Source organism: Nematostella vectensis, chromosome 13 (genome assembly GCF_932526225.1).
Source record: "Nematostella vectensis chromosome 13, jaNemVect1.1, whole genome shotgun sequence".
NCBI lineage: Eukaryota > Metazoa > Cnidaria > Anthozoa > Actiniaria > Edwardsiidae > Nematostella > Nematostella vectensis.
Window position 1 is genome coordinate 878,057 of NC_064046.1, and position 19,171 is coordinate 897,227.

General features: G+C 40.2%; 4 protein-coding genes and 1 long non-coding RNA gene across 5 annotated transcripts; 2 read left to right on the forward strand and 3 right to left on the reverse strand.

Moving 5' to 3' along the window:
* Window positions 1–326: 326 nt before the first annotated feature.
* On the reverse strand, window positions 327–3,808 carry LOC5521493. Its single transcript, XM_048720901.1, has one exon. The coding sequence runs from the start codon at window positions 3,707–3,709 to the stop codon at window positions 1,001–1,003; it is 2,709 nt and encodes a 902-aa protein (XP_048576858.1). The 5' UTR covers window positions 3,710–3,808; the 3' UTR covers window positions 327–1,000.
* Window positions 3,809–4,910: 1,102 nt separating this feature from the next.
* On the reverse strand, window positions 4,911–10,492 carry LOC5521608 (pyridine nucleotide-disulfide oxidoreductase domain-containing protein 1). The gene is made up of 5 exons (XM_032366639.2): window positions 10,185–10,492; window positions 8,896–9,103; window positions 7,999–8,204; window positions 5,887–7,320; window positions 4,911–5,441 (listed from the first exon to the last, which is right to left on the reverse strand). Exons 1-4 carry the CDS (start codon window positions 10,450–10,452, stop codon window positions 6,473–6,475), a joined length of 1,530 nt encoding a protein of 509 aa, XP_032222530.2. The 5' UTR covers window positions 10,453–10,492; the 3' UTR covers window positions 4,911–5,441; window positions 5,887–6,472.
* Window positions 10,493–10,685: 193 nt separating this feature from the next.
* LOC5521494 (craniofacial development protein 1) lies at window positions 10,686–13,422 on the forward strand. The gene is made up of 8 exons (XM_001641225.3): window positions 10,686–10,863; window positions 10,989–11,088; window positions 11,221–11,449; window positions 11,646–11,770; window positions 12,159–12,311; window positions 12,572–12,641; window positions 13,016–13,095; window positions 13,167–13,422. Exons 1-8 carry the CDS (start codon window positions 10,812–10,814, stop codon window positions 13,255–13,257), a joined length of 900 nt encoding a protein of 299 aa, XP_001641275.2. The 5' UTR covers window positions 10,686–10,811; the 3' UTR covers window positions 13,258–13,422.
* A 1-nt stretch (window position 13,423) lies between these two features.
* Window positions 13,424–15,382, reverse strand: LOC5521609 (COMM domain-containing protein 4). Its single transcript, XM_032366640.2, has one exon. The coding sequence runs from the start codon at window positions 15,308–15,310 to the stop codon at window positions 14,720–14,722; it is 591 nt and encodes a 196-aa protein (XP_032222531.2). The 5' UTR covers window positions 15,311–15,382; the 3' UTR covers window positions 13,424–14,719.
* A 611-nt stretch (window positions 15,383–15,993) lies between these two features.
* Window positions 15,994–17,713, forward strand: LOC5521610. The gene is made up of 2 exons (XR_007306283.1): window positions 15,994–16,374; window positions 17,529–17,713. It is a non-coding gene; the product is annotated as an uncharacterized LOC5521610 (long non-coding RNA).
* The last annotated feature ends 1,458 nt before the right edge of the window (window positions 17,714–19,171 follow it).

Genomic DNA, 19,171 nt, shown 5'->3' on the forward strand with positions numbered 1-19,171 from the left:
GGGTCATTTCTTTTTAAGGAATCTTCAAATACTATGCTTTTTCCATATGATATCTATGACCGCACAACCTCCCTCGGCCAATCCTGGGTACACGTCTGAACACCATCCCTGGTGGAAAGGAAGCACCCGATAAAGAGGGTATAGGGAGACAAACAATGTACACTCTGAGTTCACATTTTGTATGACTGTTAAAGGGGGGACAAACCGTCCACCCTGGACTCGCCCGGATCAGGGATCCGACTCTAGGGACACACCCTTGATCTCAGGGCGTGCCCTCCCCCCCCCCCCCCCCCCCCGCACCCTCTGTATCAACAAATTCCATTCAATTATATTTCTTATCTTTTATTTTTAAAGTTATTTTAATTTCTCAAAACAACTAACATAATCTTCAAGGAAGTTATAAAAAGTGAGTGCGTTCGTTTATTCTTTCCTTGGGTGCTTTTTATATACTAATTGCACATAAAGTATGTCCTATTATCATACATGTCGTCGATATTTCTGGTACATGGGTACTGTTATTATGGGTGTCATAATATTTCGTACAATATTGGGAAGCCCAATATTATATGTTGCTGCTTTAATACGACAAAACACATTATTCAAAGAAGGTCCGCTTTGAGTATATATAAATTGGATTTCTAATGCTCAAATTACAACAAATCTATTTATATATACAATGTGCTAGTGTAGAGATTTTCTGGTTACATCTATTGTATCGCACGTAAATGACAAAGCGACGGTCAAAAACTGGTTTACCTGGTAACCCTTTTTTTTTAGCAAAATAAACCAAAGGCAGAAGCGCGCCTATCGATATGAAACAACAAATCCACGTTTTCCGAAACCATTTTACCATCTATTAGATAACTGTGGACTTTAAAAGCACACTAGCATACACACATTGGCACCAATCGGGCCTTAAAAGGGTCTATGGATAAGCAGAGATGCAAATGGATTATTCTACGGATGGCTATAAAGTAGAGAATCTAGCGTCCCAGTTCAGCTAACATCTCGCCGGCCCGGTCCCTTCTTTAACAGCAGAATCGTAAGATGGAGGCGGGGCATCTGGAGGGGGTCCCATTGTCTGTAGGGGGTACCCACCCTGGTCAGGGGGGTACCCTCCTGCAGGGGTTGGGTAGGGAGGTGGGTAGGGAGCTTGTGCGGGGGGGAAGGCAGCATCAGCGGGAGTATACAGGGGATAAGGTGGTGCCACGCCCGAAGCTTGAGGGTATGGTGCACTTGGAACTGCATTAACATCTGGAGTGGAACTCTGGAATGCTGGATTTAGCGGACTTGGGTAAGTGTTTGGGATTACCGGATTCATACCCAGAAGTGCAAGCGGATTCATGATGTCGACTTGAGGGGGTGGAGTGGAGCTTTTATAGATCTTCTTTTTGAGGTCGTAATAATTTTTGGCAGTTTTTGCTCTGAACAGCCAGCGGTACGGCCATGTCATGCAAAGGAATGTAGCCAGCCAATAGTACATCTCACGGATCCAGAACGGCCTCTGTGTCAGATTCACGTACGCAGAGATCCGCTTCTCTAGGCCGGGAATGTCGCGACTGTAAGAAAAATCCTGGTACACGTCACGGTGGCGGTTTCTCTCGATCATTTCCTCTCTCTGAGTGTCAAAACTCTGGGCAGTCTCTACGTCACCAAACTCTACCACGGGATCAATCTTTAGTCGAGTCAACTCTACTGAGCTTAGCTCTGGCATCTCATTTTTTGAAACGTCAAGCCAAGAGCCGTAATCGAACGTGTCTGTGTCAATGAAGGTGGTGACTTTCTCCTGGTATGTCTCTGTGCGTGATTGTTGATTTCCGTTTGCATCGGTATAGTACACAACGCGCGTGCGCGTCTCGTAGTGGTAGCATTCCACGACCATGTTGATCACGGGCGCAACCTGTTGCATGCGCTTGATGTAATCCCAAGCGGTCTCGTCCTTCATGATGTTCGTGATGTAGGAGCGCTCATGAGAGCACAAACTTTCAAGTAGGAAGATCACGGGCGCGACACATACCATCACAATAGCCATGACCAAAAGATATACCATGATAGTGCCATATTGACCGCACTTGGACGCACGGCAACCAATCAGGAACACGCACCACATAATGAACGAGATCCACATACCCATGGAGTATAGCCGAAAAAAACTTGCGTTCCGGTAAAGGCCACGTTTTCTCTTCTTATCCCTGGATTCTGTCTCGGCTTGATAGCGTCTGACGGCGTCCTGGTATTCGCGTACCTTCTGAGCCTGTTCTTCCGGAGTCTCAGCCCTGGCGACCTCCTGTAGACGAGTCTCAATGTTACAAGTGAACTCCTGGAGACGCGACTCATCCTCTGTCTCCTCGCCTGTCTCTTTGCAAGACTTGAAGCATAAAGCTCCCAGCCATATCAGCAAAGGAAGCAGAATTTGAAGTAAGATAGCTATAGTCAACACCGAAGGGAGTAAGGCGGGGTAGTCATCAAAGTCGACCCTTTTTCTGCTAGAACCCCCAGGGGGACGCGTAGGTGCAGACCAAGGAGACCACGGCGCCCTAGTGTTGGTCCAGGAAGACCAGGTGGGCGGGGGGGCAGTGTATGGAAGATGGCATGCTGAACCTTCACGAGACCAGTATGGGGACGATGAGCCATCGACACATACACCAAATCTCCACGATAAAGATATCCCTTTGTTGCAAAACAAAACCATTTTACTTCCGGGTACTCTCTCGGTCTCATACTTCCCTCCGATTTCGCCAGTATTGAGTGAAGGCACCACGCATTGTTTATTGATAGTACACCGCTGACCCGTGTAGCCCGGATTGCAGTCGCACACGGTTTCGTTACCGAAAGTGTAAATACACTTGCCGTTGGAACCGCATGGGCTCCCAATAGCACACCCGTTACTTCCATGCTGGATTCCGCGGCACCTCATCGAGACGTTGCCTTTTGTTTCTATCCATCCATAGTAATAAATATACCACTTATTAGTGATAAACTCCGGACGCATTGCTAAGTCCTTGACTCTTAATATGGTTCCACTCGATGAAAAAGCTGTATTGTAACGCGAAGTGCTCATAATCCAGTAACCATTTCCGTCATAATACAAATACCATCGCGCAGTGCTTTGGTAATAAACCGGTCTGAGGTTCTTAAAATCGCCTATTCTTCGGCTAAAGTAGTCCGTCTTTGGGTCGTTGAGTGTCGCCCCTGACGAGCCATCGGTTATCGTAGTTGTCATATAAACACTGTTTGAGTCACACTCGATAAAGTCTTCATCGACACAGACTGCTGTAGGGTTTTTATTAACGTAGTAGTTAATGCTGTCTTTCATGCTCCAATATTTCCACTTGTAAACGAGCTCACCAAATATATCCTTGCGATTCAAACTCCCAGTAGACATCCAATTAACGGGGTTCGCGTGTGATTTCAACTCTGCACCAACACCGAAATAACTTTTAAAGTCTTTTGCGAACAAAAGATATTTGCTCCCATCGCTAGAAACATCGTAGTAGAAGAACAGCCCAGTGCTGTTGCAAAAATAAACGGGAAAGTTGTTGTGATTTCCTGGTTGTTTGATGTAGACACCGTCCATTACTACTTTGTAAGGGATCGCATCTTCGTCCACATTTTGGAAAAATATCTTCGAACAAAACTCTTTTGCGCCGTGTACTGACACAGCTAAAAGCAAAACGACAAAGGTTGAAACGGGTACCTTGGTGGTCATTTTGAGGCGAATTTCTCTCCCCAAACTACGAAGCAAGCCGACTTCTCAGAACTACAATGAATACTTCTTGCAGTAATTATATATGGGGCAACTTTTATCTTAACAATCGTTTCGCAAGAGCTAACATTTATTTGATCCGGTCTTTCCGGGAACTATCACACCTACTCCTTGACTGTCACGCAAGATAAAGCATGTTCTGTCATGTTTCGTCACGCGATGTCCTCGTGCGCTTTATAAAAGGTCAAATCTATTTATTGTGTAACTTTCTCACAATGTCATGAAATAGCGTCATAACCGTGTTCGGGTGTTTTTCACCCATAAAAAATAAGAAGTTAGGAAACGACAAGTTATGTTGCGTTACACACGCTGGCATGACTGCTTCCTGTTTAAGCGCGAAACATGTGAAACTCTACGAGCTCTTGTTTCCTTTTTGATAAATGACAAATCATGATTCCCTAAAGCAAACCCATTTATTCATGCTACTATAATGATTCAACCGAGGACGAAATAAAAAAAAGCCTCTAATTCCTTACATGCTTTGCAAGTCAAAGGCATTTGAAGGGGCAAGTCAACTGGTCAAGTTTATAACGAGCCTGTCTTTGATACGTTTTACCGGAAGCATTCTGTCGTTCAGATTCAGCGTGACAGATCATGGGCTAGACCGGAAATGAAAACAAAACCGGAACTGCGCAAATTTTGTAAATTTACAAAAGAACAGGAACAGGAAGTGAGAATGACTTTAACTTGAAATCATTTATTGGAAATCCACCGGTACCCAGCGCTGACGAAATTGGGGACATAACGAGAATGAATAGAGCGTTTCATTGAGAATTCTCATTCGTGTCATAAATAGCCTACTTATTGTTCTTATTTTGAATATTTTTTCTGGCTTAGCCTTACAACACACTGTAGTAGTTTAAAGAACAGGCTTACCATCCTCCCATTGTTATCATCAGAATAATTCCCCGTAAACTAGAAGTTCTCGTGGAGAAGTGAAGTGCTAGAGCTCATAGATTGGTTGGTCATTCAATTGCAAGGGTTAAATCAATATTCTTTTAGATTTGTGTGGGGCAGTTTGCACATTTTCCATAAGCCAGGTTTATGCAAGACCCCATTTTCTCTGCAGCCACTGTCTTGGCTGATCACTAACCCTTTCATGGTTTCTCTGTTTGTTTTATAAGAGAATTAGAACAAAAACAAATTGCTTGTAATCTTATTTTATTAAACAAAAGAAATTATTTAATTGAAGGCATTGTAGGTCTAGAAAAGGAAAGGTGAAGTCTGATAACCATAATAAACAATCTGATTAGCTGTGGAGGGGATGTGCAGTCATAGATATTATGGAAAGTAAGTATATTTTTAAAAAAGACTGCTTTTTGGTGGTTGAGTAGGAGGGGCACAACCCATGTGCCCACCCCGAGCTGCATGCCTGTACATACGCAGTAAGCTATTTGGGTCTAAGTGGTGGCCATGATAATAGCTACTGAAAAGATTACTGCTCATGTATTAACATATAGTGAACTATGCAGAATTTATGATCTCCTGGTTTTCCCTAACAATAGCTTCTTCATGTAAGTACACTGCAGTATTCACTGGAGCCCACTGATTTCTAAAGAATCTCTGTGTCTTCTCCGTGGCTGTGTTTGCCTTGGTTTAAAATAATGAAGCAATCCATTTTTTTTTATTTCTTGGGCAATGATTTGCAATCATAGTAGTTCTGGACTGGACATTGCTGTGGAAAATAGACTCAAAATATAAAATACTGCAAACCCAGTATCGAGTAAAATAAAGCAATTTAATGTCTGATATTAGAAGGGCCGTGAAGCGGGGCAGAGAAATGAGATTTTTCGGATTGATTTTACATTTCTTCCCTCTATACAAAAGTCTCATCAAATAACGCAGAGATCTACTGAATGCTTATTATTTACCCGTAATCTTAGGAATTTGTTTGGTTTGTCTTCCCTTCATAAAGTTATTTCGCTCAGTTGCATTTATAAACAAAGCCTTACAGTAAAAACGCCAGGCAATGGGATTTGGGCTGTTTGAATATCTTTCGCTTTTCCCTTAGGTGAGGGGCTAGTTTGATTATCCGAGATCTTTTATTACCAAATGACAAACTTCGAAAGCCATGATAAGCAAACCCCGTAAAACATCGGATCATAAGTCGCCATACTTACCAAATAATTCTTTGATATCGCCATCGTATCCGCGGTATAAATCGAAGAAGGAGCTTTCAACATTATCGGAAACACAAGGTATGTGCGAAAAATCCTGGTGCCTGACTGCCAAAGGTAGCCCAACTCTTGGTTTCCACAGAGTCCGTCCAAATCGTTCCCTGCTAGCAGAGGCCTCTTTTCTCTGTATTTCGCTGGGCTGGAGTTCGCGAGGAAAAGATCCAAAATGAAGCTGGAGCTGGAAAGGCAACGTATAGACTTTTAATTGACGATGAGGGGAGGGGACGTGATATTTCGTTTCCAAGATGGCGACGGTTTGTTCCACAGGAAACCCGAATCGACACGATGACCGAAATTAGTGTTGCTCTCGCTCGCTCTGCTCGCTCGAGCAATGATCTATTACAAAATAAAGGAATGAAATCTCATAACGTTGACACCAAAGACAACTTTATGGTAATGGTAAGCCTGTGGACCTATAGATCCGGCGTGCTTCGCCTTCAGTTTTTTTCAATTTTTCAAGCTTAGTTTTCGGTGTTATTTCAACATCCAAGTCTCTTGATACGAGATACATGCTAATTGGGTACCACAGCTAATCAAAGAAATCATCTATGTCTACTCCAGGATCAAGCAAGGACTCTCCAAATTCGCTGAGGTCGAGTTCATTCAAAATCAAATTCTCAAAAGTTTCTTCCATATCCGTCTCCCCAACCAGCACAGCACCGACCATGCGTCCATTTTGCATCACAACTTTAATGTATTCCTTTTCTTTGGTGCAGCGCAATAATAGCTGGTAGTCACTTCCAAGCCCCTGTGCATTGTATTTCCCAAGCAGTACAACTTTATACCCGAAAAACTGAGTCACATGCGCAAAAAGCTCAAAACAATAATCCAGGTCTGTTTCCTCTCCTTTATTGTGTAAGTCCATGCACCTTGCAGCAAACGCCCCCATTTGCCTTGCTTGGCTCCACAGCCGCATTTGAAACCAGAATTTGGAAGGCTCCCAAGAAGCACAACATACGTCACCTGCCGCGTAGACATCTGGTATATTAGTCTTCATGTTTTTGTCAACTTTGATGCCACCATCCTCACCTAGTTCGAATCCACCACACCCTAGAAAAGGCTCTACATTTGGAGTTACGCCAGTTGCTGATACCACAAAATCACAACCGTAAATCCTGTTATTTGTTAAGCTTACATAAACTGGCCAATCCAATGAGTCTTCAAAAGACGTATGAAGACCATTATCTACCAAGGCAGAGGGGAATTGGTTTGGCTTTAAACCTTGTATGGATATTTCTCCTGGAGATAGTATTCCAGAGACTTCGCAATCATATTCCACATGAACCTGTCTTGTTGAGGCATCCCCATGAAGATGAAGGTCTGAGCTCCAGTCTGGTCCCAATGCCCCACCATTGGGCCGTGAGGTTCCAGAACATTCTGAAAAAATTCACAAAAGAAACAACCAACTTCAATTGCTGCACTATATCTAGTCAAAAGACCCCCATTTCAGGAGAGAGAAACAAATTGGCCTTGAAAACCCTTTCATAGCTTACCTGTAGCCTTTGATAGTTTTTCCGGCAGGAAAACCCTGAAAACATGGAGCTCGGTACCACATCGGCCATCTCCAAAGGGGGAGGGGGAGGAAAAATATGCGGGGCAGGAGAGCATTATCTAAGATGGCGGGCATGGTATGCAAACTCCGTGTTCTGGGGAAATGGGAGAAGGGGCAGCCACACCCATACTGATCATTTCCTTATACCTCTAAAAAAGAACTAGAGGAACAGGTCCCATCAGCCCCTTTGGGGGGTATGGCATTGATAACATGCATAAGGCTATTTGGAGGCCTAAGTGTAGTGGGATTAGGTATACCCCCCATTGTCAACATGTCAGCAACAAGACAGCTAACAAGCCAGGATATACAGAAAAGGAAAACATGGCTATCTTCCCCTAGCTCTTCCTCATCTTGCGGTGGTACTAATTTTTGTTTCATTCAAGTGGACCTCCAAGTTGTGTGTGTTAGGGGGTGGGGCACAACAAAGCCCCTTGTTACCTCTCCCTGGCCACAGGCCTGCAGGAGGCCAAACTTCACCCCGGTACCAGGGACAACCCGCCCACCTTTCTTTAAGGCAGAACCACACTTGTCTTCTTCAGTACCATATTTCATTCTCTTCACTAATCTCTGCTTGCACTTGCAGCCGTCTCCAGAATCACCAGAAGCAAGGTGTGGTAAAAAGAATGAAGCAGCTCCTTTATCAAAAAAGGTATTCCCAATAGCATTGTCTTTGATGGCCCAAATAACCTCACATCCTCTGAGTTCATACCTGAGTAAAGAAAGAGACACCAGTTAAATGCCACCAATAAATATTCATACCTGAAGAAAACACTCCAAAAAATTACGCCCAACATCTAGTGCTTAACAGCTGCTTTAGTTCCCCCGCCCACACACACACACCTCCTCCCTTCTGAATAGCTTCAATTATAAGATGAACCAAGAAAAAAGTGCACAGAGAAAGATGGCTAAATTTGCACATGAATGCTTGACAGAAGGAGAAATGTTTGTTAAGGGACACCATTGAGGATAATATCACCAATAATTTTATGATTGATTTATTTAGAGCTCACCATTAACATTCTTGTGTACTTGATGCCAAATTAAATGTCTATGTCTAAGTAACAGAGCTAAATTTTACAAATTTAACTCCAGTCATTATTGGTGTCCCCTTTGAGAAAATCTGAATACGCCCCTGGGTGATATAAGGAGCCACTGCCAGAGGGTTTTTTCATCAGTGTTTATTTTGGTGGCTTTAATAAAAAAATAAATAAATACACAGTAGCATATAATTGTTATTCACTTTGTTTACTTTATATCATTTTATTAGTTTCTCACTTTAAAAATAAAGTATTACTAATTATTCAAAGAAGGAAATGGACAAATCAGTTTAAATATGATTTACACCATTTTCTGGTTCTTATTTTTTGTGACACCATCAAATTTTTTTTTAAATTACTTACGCCAATTCCAATGCAATCCCTCCATTTCCAACGATCATGACACGCCTTGCTTTGGCCAACCTGGTCCTGAAGTCATGCACACTCTGAGTGTCCCGTATACCGATCACATGGGGGCAGTCCTTGTCAATCACTTTAGGTTGCCCGCCAGTACATATGCACAACTTCTTATAGAAGAAAACTTGACCCTCATCTGTGGTCACTGAATGGGCTGAAAAAGAAATAATTGACACGCAACATTTCTACTAGGCGGGGTGGGGAGGGGGGGCAACAGCATACCTGCCAACCACAGAAAATCCCAAGGCAGGGAGGGGGGGGGGAACCTTGGAATAAGTTCACCTCAACCCCTGTGTTTTGAACCAAGCATAGTTATTCAAACTTTTGCAACAAAAAAGATGCTATAATACACAAAGGTTTTTTTAAATTACTTATAGGAAATAGGCAAAATATTGTTTTTTTTTCACATAAATATTTTTCAAAATGCTAAAATGTAGGAGATTTGGTGAGGGAGAGTGACACAAGAGGTACAACATCTTGAGACTCCCACCTGTGTGGGAGAGTTGGCAGGTATGCAAGAGAGAATTCTGGTGATACCAAAACCATGCACAGACAGAGCTTTTCAATGTAGCATGGTTATTGATTGGAATAAACTTCCCCCAGATCTTAAAATGTCTAAGGCCCCTATGAGTTTAAAAAAATTGGTTAAAGTTTCATAGCAGACATGGCAAACAATTCTAATGTGTTATTTTTTTTTCAATTAACAAAAAAACAATAAATAAAGAGTTGTCTTTACTGTATCAAAATAAAGTCTGTTTATGTAAGTTGTCAAAATAAAGCCTGTTTATGTAAGTATGTGTGAGGGAATGCAGGTGTCCCTAACTGTGACCTGAAGAACTGATGATGCCACAGGGGGGGGGTAAATAGGGGTATGTAAATCCCCCGATCCGCAACATTTTCGGGGCAAATCCGTGGATCCGCAGATATTTTTAGATCCGCATGGTTTGACAGATAAACAATAGCATTGATTGAAATTCATTTAAAATCCGAAATTTGACCGTCAAAGCAGTCAAAATCCGAATTCCGTGCCCAAATTGCTGTATTTCCCAAATCCGCCAATCCGCTGAATTAATCATCTAAATCCATAATCCGTGAACATTTCGAGGCCGAATCCGCCGATCCGCGAATCTATTCACCCCCCCCCCCCCCCCTTTTACAGGATGTAACCGTTCTAAAAACATGTGTTTATACCAGCAATGACTAGTGTTTGTATAAATTCACCGATTTTTACAAACCTTGCGGATCAAACGATACAATGACAGCTTTAACGACCCTCAGTTTCTTTTTCTCGCTACACAGGTAACTCCCAGGCTTGGCTTCGACGTCAAACACTTGCAGATGACGACCATACTCTCTCAAATTCACGACAGATTTCACGAGATCCGTTGCTGTGATAAGCGTTACTGATTCCTCAGGACATGATGCAGTTAAGTGCTCTGCACATGAAACACCCGCGATTCCTCCACCGATTATCAAAAATGTACTTCTATTTATTTTCTCCATCTTTTGAGCATAAAGTTGCTGACACTTTACTTCGATGGAAAAGACTGGGCACCATTCAAAACTCACGGCACACAGGCAACCCAGTAGGAGTATGAAGATTATATACTGCGACGATTATAATATTATTGCTGTATTAACTCTTCAGAAGGTATTACATTCTCCCAATAATAAAATACTGATTTTTAAAACCTATGTGTGTTTATTGTTTCAAGAGTAAGAAGGTTAAAAAAGTTTTCATAGCTGAGCCTTAGTTACATTGATCAGCGGTTTACAATATCAGACAAAAAGTCTCCCATACAGAGCATATAAACGCTGTTTTCTTTGATTTTTTAAGAATTTGTACCTTTTTCCCTGAAGAAATGTCTAATTCTGAATACAGTAGTGATGAAGAAGACGAGGATTACGTACCAGGTAAGCAATATGCGTTTTCTGTCTATAAATTATGTTTTGAATTGGTGTTAATTTCATACACATGGTAACGTGTTTATGAAACTAATTTCAATCAATTTTGCCTGTCATACGATTTTCAACTCCAGGTGTGGAAAGTGCTAGCGATGACGAGGGGCTAGAGGATATAGATGAAGATGGTGAAGTGAAAGTAAAAACCAAAGAAAAAAAAAAGACAGTCACAAAAAAGTATAAAGCCATTTGATGCCAAAAATCGCCATTCTCTTCTTCTCTTGAAAACAAAATTACAATGTTCAGCTAACCCTACTCTTCACTTAATGAGTATTCTCTTAATAAGTGCTCGTTCAAATTCTGAATCAGGAAGCGAAAGGGAGGGATTCAGCTAGAAGATGAAGTTGATGATGACAATGATGATGATGAAGTTGATCTAGATGCTACAACAGCTGAAGAGTTGGCTAAAAAGAAGAAGGAAAAAGAGGAAGCTGAAAAGAAAACTCGTGTTGAGGATTTATGGGCCTCGTTTAAAAAAGAGACAGAAGCTGTCAGACCTAAAAGTACTGTTGCTTCATCTGGATCAAAGTTGACCAAAGTAAGCAAAGTATCTGCTGTTCACTTCTATCATCATGGGAATCTTTTAACTGGCACTTCAACACAACATCTTTCAACAATTGTTGGTAACATGTTTTGCAATGTTATGTAAGATATAAATAGCCAACAATGCTATGTCTATCCAAAAGCCTGTGGTTATCACAATCTTATAGTTCTAAATTTTACAATATTTGCAGAGCACTGAAAAACTCCAAAGGCAATCACCATCAGTTGCAGCATCCACGAAACCAGCTGCTCAAAGTACATCTGCACAAAAAGTTACTATCACAAAAACATATGACTTTGCTGGAGAGGCAGTCACGTGAGTCTGATACTGGAAACCTCTGCTTTGTTTATTTCCTGATCCAAGTGACCACAACAATAAAATAAATTGGAAAGCAATAAAGAATGTCAATTGCATTCACGATAGTAATCCCCTTTTTCCATGCCCCTAATTGACAAATTTGTGCACCAAGTTCATAAAGGGGTAGGTGGAATATATAGATATTCCAGGAAAAGTAACACATTCCCCTCTGTACCCCAATTTCCACCATCCCCATTTCTTTTTTGAGAGCTGAACTGAGCTTGGAAAAAAATTAATATCACTCCCATCCGCTTTAGGTAACATCCATTCTTTATGGATCTGCTATAAACTCAACAGGGCAAAGCATTTCAAATTCTTTCTGACTTGTGTTAATAATATTTTCTAGGGTGACAAAAACTGTGGATGCTGAATCATCTGAGGCTAAGCAACAGTATAAGTCTGAGAAAGAAGTAACAACACCAGCAGGGCTGGCTGGATTATCGGCACCTGCTCCTGCAAAAAAGTCTGATCCCTCTAGTATGGGGGGTCTACTTAGCGGGTAAAAAAATATACAATCAACGCTACACTCTTTAGGCAGTGACATCATTTTTCATTTATTTAATCTCTCAGTTTAATGTCAATATCTCCTGATTGAAAATAACAGACTATATGCTGTGTTTGTTGCAAAAAAATCTCCCAAAATTATTTTAAAATCTCTCTGATTTTTTTTCGTTTTTAAATTATGATTTTTGAAAACTTAGAGATTGATGCCCACTGCTCTGGGTATAAATGAAAAGTTATCAACTTTTATCCCTCCAGGGCAAAACGAAAAGGTGGGCTTGGAAGTGTTTTGGGTCAGATTGGCAAGAAACCTAAGATAAGCACTCTGGTAAGGAGCAATTATTTTACAACCACTGTGCTACATGCGCTTTGATTGGTTGATTAGTAGGTTGTACATCCCAAATGGCCTGCCCAGAAACAACACAACACTTAGCACTGAAATATTTTCTAATGACACTGATGTCTTGATGCCATGGAAAATTCTGGGGATGCTAATGACACTGATGTCATTAAAAAATATTTGTTTGGAAATGTCAAAATCCCCAAGGGAGAGTGCCAGCAGACTTCCCTATGCATAAAAGCCTCTTTTGTCCCAAAATTATTGCTGTCTTGAATTTTTCCTTTAGCCCTGTTTTGTAAACAATTGAAAAAGACGTTTGGTCAATTTCCTAAAATGCCAAATCACAACTGCTTGGTTTATAGGAGAAGTCCAAACTTGACTGGGAGACCTTCAAGGCTGAAGAGGGTATTGAGGATGACTTGAAAAACTATAACAAAGATGGGTAAGTGACAGAATTTGTTTGTCTATTTTACAGCAAGAGCATTTTTTTCCTAATCAATCATGTTTTTATAGTTACCTTGAAAAGCAAGACTTTCTTCAGAGAACAGATGTAAGATTATTTGAGAGAGAGAAGGCTGCAAGGCAGGGATCAAGAAAATTGTAAAATGGAATATCACTCTTATTTTGTTACTCTTTTGCATTTTACTTATACATTTATCTAGTTGTCATCTTTAAAAATAAGGCAACATTCTGTGTGTACTATAGACCTACAAATGTATTTTTCAGATTTTACTGTTTTCCCCCCATTAGAATTAAATGCTGAAACAAACTGTGTTGTTTTTTAATTTATTAAATATCACACAGTTATTCACATAATACTAAAAATATGCCCCAAACGCAATTTCCCGACAACATCAGTTGGGTACATTTCATTTCAGCACCCTAAAGGAATATATGTTTCAAAGCCTGTATCTTTGCTGCAAAGTACTTTCAAGCTGCCAGCCCTGACACAGGCTTTAGGTTGACCACTTTAGTGCTTATATTGACATATTTTGCTCCGAGGAAGGGCTAATGTCAGTAAACTACACAGACGTGTACAACATGCCACTGCATAGTTGACTCTCACTATTACAGACTTGACATAACTTGTGATAAAAGTGTACAATCAACCAGTGAATCAAATTTTGAATTTCACTGCGCCCCCTAGACAGGCAGTTTGAGACAAATTTGTCCCATGTAAATCTTGTATTGTCTTAGTTCCAGTTTAGATAAGTAGCGCGCCAACATTGTTTATTGTTATCTGTTGTCCTACTTTCATTGTTCTCTAAGATAGTTCACTATTTTTGTACATTCTATACATACTATGTAAATTTTAGTCTGCATTTTTACTTAAGAAGTAGCAAGTCATTAGTATGTTTCATTGAGTTATACCACCGTCTCAGTCACTTCCATAAGATTCGTCACCTGTAAGGTAAAATCGTTTTCATTCACCTTTCTCATACTACAATATTGTTACTCCGCCACCGGAACCTACTATGTATTATCTTGCATATCTTAACATCTGTAATTTGTAGTTTATTTTTTAGTACCAAGTTCAATTTAATAAAAGGATCCAGAAGTTTGTTTTGTTTGTTATGTTGGCACGAGTCACCGGCAGTGACGGGAATTGCTGCACAAAATTTTTTTAGAGTCCAGAATTGGGAAGATGACTCTATTTACAGCATATTTTTCCCCTCATACAGGGAGGTAAAGGGTGTTTTCTTGAAACGAGATTTCAGCCATTTTTCACTGTCAAGAAACGTGAAATCGTCCATTTTGACGTCTGTGAAACAAGATTTAACGATTTAAAAGGCCATTTTTCGTTTCTGTGAAACATAGAAATGCGGATTTGCCCGGTCTGTGAAACGTGATCCATCCCCCCCTTTACCACCCTGATCATCAGGGGGGCTATAGCCTTACAACCCATCTGCTAGATCCACTCCTGCAACTCTTCCAACCTCTTATGTACAAGTCTCCATAGTTATAATATGGTTCAAGTATGTTGCACTGTTTCAGCTAGTAGGAAACTTGTTGAGCTACACTGAGTGCTTCGTTGACTTTTATTATAACTAAATCTGCATGTTGCATCAAGACAAACCCTCCATAAAGGATTGAGCTTGTTTTAGTTCCGCAAGCAACACCCTGAACTTGTCGGATGTAACGGTGAACGCCACGACCTCTCCATCTGGGCTACCCTTGTTAAATTTGAGCTGAATTTCAGGTTCTTTGACATCATCCAGTTCACTAGACCCTAACACATAATCCACCCTCCACTCAAGATTACAAATACCATCGAATTTCAGAGAAGTCTCCCTAAATCGGTCTTGTAGCGGCGATAAACTTTCTGCATAAACTTTACACAGCGCGCCACAGTGTTCCTTCGGTAAGCCTAACTGTTGCAGCTCGTTCCCAAGCGAGTCACTATCCACGGTGTATTTTGCAGCACTTGAGAGTATAAAGCAGAGTGCAGCAATTACTGCCTTGACGTCTGAAACTTCGAATTTTGCATCCGAGGTTAGTTTTTGGACTTTTGCATAATCTATAGTTTCTCCAAGTAGATCCTTCACAACTTGGGCACATAGGAGCTTCATCTTTATGGAAGACATCTTGGAAAGTGTACTTATTTCAGCAAGCACCCAATCGGGGCAATCAAGATCTCCACAAAAGCGGAATTTCATGGTGAATTTGCAATATCTAGAGCCTTGCACAAAAAACTTCTGCAACACTGATCACAGCCTCACTCCGTTACTCAGAAGGTCACGTGAATGGAATATTCCCAAAATGCATCTAGCGCTTGCAGTTACACAGGTAACCCACAGGGTTAAAATTTATTTATTGATAAAAGAAAAATAACAATCCAGTTGTATTTGGAGTTTCATTTGCTATTACCTAGCAACCCTAATTATTATTCATAGATTAGTCAACATCATATGTTTTCTCTTATAAATTGACCAGGACGTCTGTTTCAGATTTTTAAGATATTTACCTGAAGTACCACAGCGATAGTACAGAGATAAGTCGTCAGACAGTTAATCAGTGCCAAAAAAATTAAATGTACGTATTTTTCACAAATTGTTCGCCACTTTTCTTTTTCCTGAGACTCCCCCTATTCCCAGAATGCAATGCGTTGTCATTTTATGCAAATCCAACTCTACTTCCTTATTTGGAAAGTCTTCGGCGTCCTCTGCAACGAACAAGGACGCGGTCTTACACCGAACTCGGCACAAAAACAAGGCAAAAGCATCCGAAATAAATCAAGTTTCAATATATACAATGGATCAAGCCGTCTCCACGATCTTGTCTACAGTTTTAGCTGTTTGTGCTGTTATTTTAGTGATTCTAATAGGTGAGCTCCGTTTGTTTTCTCTCGGCCTCTTGATCACAATAGATCAGAACAGATTAGTAAAGACGTTAAAAAGGCGCCTTGTTGTAGTTAGCAACTGTAGATAGAATAATGTTTATGGGTGCTACACGATTAACTTGTAGTAGTGAAATCATTGCTGCAGTCAGTCCGTAAAAACCAACAGTTAATCCAGTGTACATAGTGTATACTACACTACTTGTAACAAATCATTGCTGCAGTCTGGAAAATTGTAGCAAATCATAGATTCTAACCTTACTTGTGCCACAGGTAGCCCAGGCAATGGTTGCTTGTTCTTAGCTCGGAATTCGGCTGTTCTGAGAGGGGACGAGTAAAGCGTTTTTTGTGTTAAATGTTGTCAATAAAATCCTTGTGCCACAGGTACAGTGACCGAGGCAATACTTCTACACTTTTTTTATAAGAACGTCTAAGAATCAACTTCAAGCCTGGGCAAAAATGGGCACTTTTTACAGTAAGAAGAATGTTCTTACGTTTTGGGTAAATTTGACCTCAGCGTTCTTATAAAAAAGTGCTTTAAAAAAAGAGTGTAGGACAATATAATATAGGTTTATAATACGTGGGCAATCCTTTTGTGGATAAACACTATCTTTATTCTTGCTTGCACAGATGGATAGGTACTGATAAAATCAATATATAATCGATTACCTGGGGGGGGGGGGTTCTTCAAGGTAAAAGTGATAGGGATGCTTGTCTGAAAATTCGAAAAATACCCCTAAAATATACCTGCACGACCAAAAATTGCTACCCTTAACAATACCTCAGGGGCCTTAAAAAAAGCCTTTTTTTTCTCGGATACCCCCTAGAAAATACCTGAGGCCCGATTTTGACCCCTAAAAATTACGACAAGCATCCCTATCAAGTTGACATGGAAAGAACCCCCGGGATCGATTACCTTAATTGGGAAGAATTTTGTGAGTATCAGTTCATATCGATCATCCAATTAATCGACGTCGATTAATCAAGGATTAATCGATTGATTTAGATTTGTCGATCAGTTTTTCTATATTGATTTTTATCAGTTGCACACTCCGTGCTGCTACTACAATGCAAACCTTTTCATCAGCTATTCGAATCTCTTCGAGTTTTAAACTTTATTTGTTGTTTTATCTTACTTGAGTGGACTAATATTCAGGTATAAAATCAATGTGCACTTTATTGTCAGACATAACTCATGTTTGGAAGACTCAAAATTGTCTAAAATTCCAGGTTCTTTTGTCCTCTACATATCAAAATCCAGTTATCCCAAATAATTTTCTTTATGCACTGATCCTGTGAATTTGGCTTGTGTTCTACAACAAACCTCAGCCTCACAGAAGCGGTCTATACAAAATCCTAAAATGCAGTACTAGTTTATTACTTTGTTACGCTCTGAGGTTAAGGTTGACCCTTAGGTTAGACTGCTATGCATTTGTACATTTATAAGGAGTGACTTTATTACACACAAAAAAAATAAATCAAAATGTGTTTTGCTTGTATTTTCTAACTACTTTAATTGTTTATTTATACTTTTTCAGGTTGGTTCGTTGTATGGAAAATGTTTTTGGTTCGCTTCTCATTCATCCGGGAACTTGTATATGGCAGTGATGGAAGTGGCAAGAAGACCAAGCGACGAAGTGCAGCTCCTGAAACTCCCCTCCGGAGATCATCAAGAATTCGTGAGAAGAGGCAGCATGATCAGCATGATGAGTAGATGGCAAAATAGGATATTTTTTACCTTGACTGCAAATTATGACATTTTATATCTGGATGTGCATGAACATATGCTTGATATTGTATCACAATAAGGATAACTGTTGGTGGCAAGTTATCAACACAGGAACATGACATGGCAAGAGGGAATTCTTGAAGACTGGTTGTGATGTTTTATAAACATGACAAGTCAAGCTTCTTCAGATGAACAAAGTGATTGGCAACACCTTCATATTATCATCATCATCATATAAAAATATTGTAACACAAATCAGCTTAGATAGATCAATATCTGCTCAAGACTCCTGGATTCAGACATGGTACACCAAGGAGGATGGTTGCTGAGGGAGACAGGTAGAAAAGGGACTTAAAAACAGATTATCAACCTCACCATCAGCATTGTTGATTCATTATCAACAACACCTTGGTAGAAAAGAAATGACCACTCAAAAGTAACCCTAATTTATAATCCAGGTAGAATGTCTACAATATTAAGTATTTTAATTCAGATAGTATGTCGTAGTGTCTCTAATACTAAGTATATTAGGTAGTGTAGAATACTTTACCCTTTAGCCACTTTAGTTTTAATTTATGACAGGTGACTTGCTTTGTACAGTTCTTACCACTCCTAACCTCTATTGAGCCTCCATGTAGCATTCTGTAGGAGATTAAGACCTTAGATAGTTTTTTAGAGTTCAAAAGTATGCTTTTTATTACTATATAATATGGCCTTGTTTGTATAAAGTGCACAGTATTTATTCCTAACAACAGTGGCTTGTTCAGTTTATTTTCCTAGAGAATAAATCATTGACAGCAAGACATTATATTTTATGCTTGGATGACGTCTTATAGATGGGTCTTATAAATCCCCTTTTATGCATCTGAAAGAGCAGAAGAAAAAAAAAAAGGATTGGGTTTCCTGTGGCAAAAAAACAGAAGTGAAAAACCGGAAGCGCTCTCTACTTCTCCCTCCTCTGCAATTTCGCCACAGGTAACCCATTCTTTCGGTCCTTTTCATTATGAGTTGCCTGTGGAGGAGGCTACATAGCTACAAGCTTTTCATTCTGTATTTATATATACCTTGGTGCGAGAGTGTATTCCAGGCAACGTGTGCCACAGGGTGAGGGCTGAAGAGGTTTTCGGATCGGCAGGTCCAGCCTTAAATGGCATGCATATAACGGATATAAAGAAAAAATAGATCAGATTGTCGGATTTTTAAAACGCACCACAGGCCTATTGAAAGCTAAAATTAGGATTTTGGATTCTGTTAATTGTGACTGCAGATTTTGCAGATTCTTGACTTAAAAAAAATGCATAAAAATCACATTCAGGATTTCTAATTATCTATTGATTTTGTCTATCATGCATTGCCGTTTCAGATCGGCAGATTTTTGAAGAAATGAGCGGATCAGTGGGTAGGATTTGGAGCCCGCTATCCCCCCCCCCTCCGCTTAGTAAGTTCAATAGA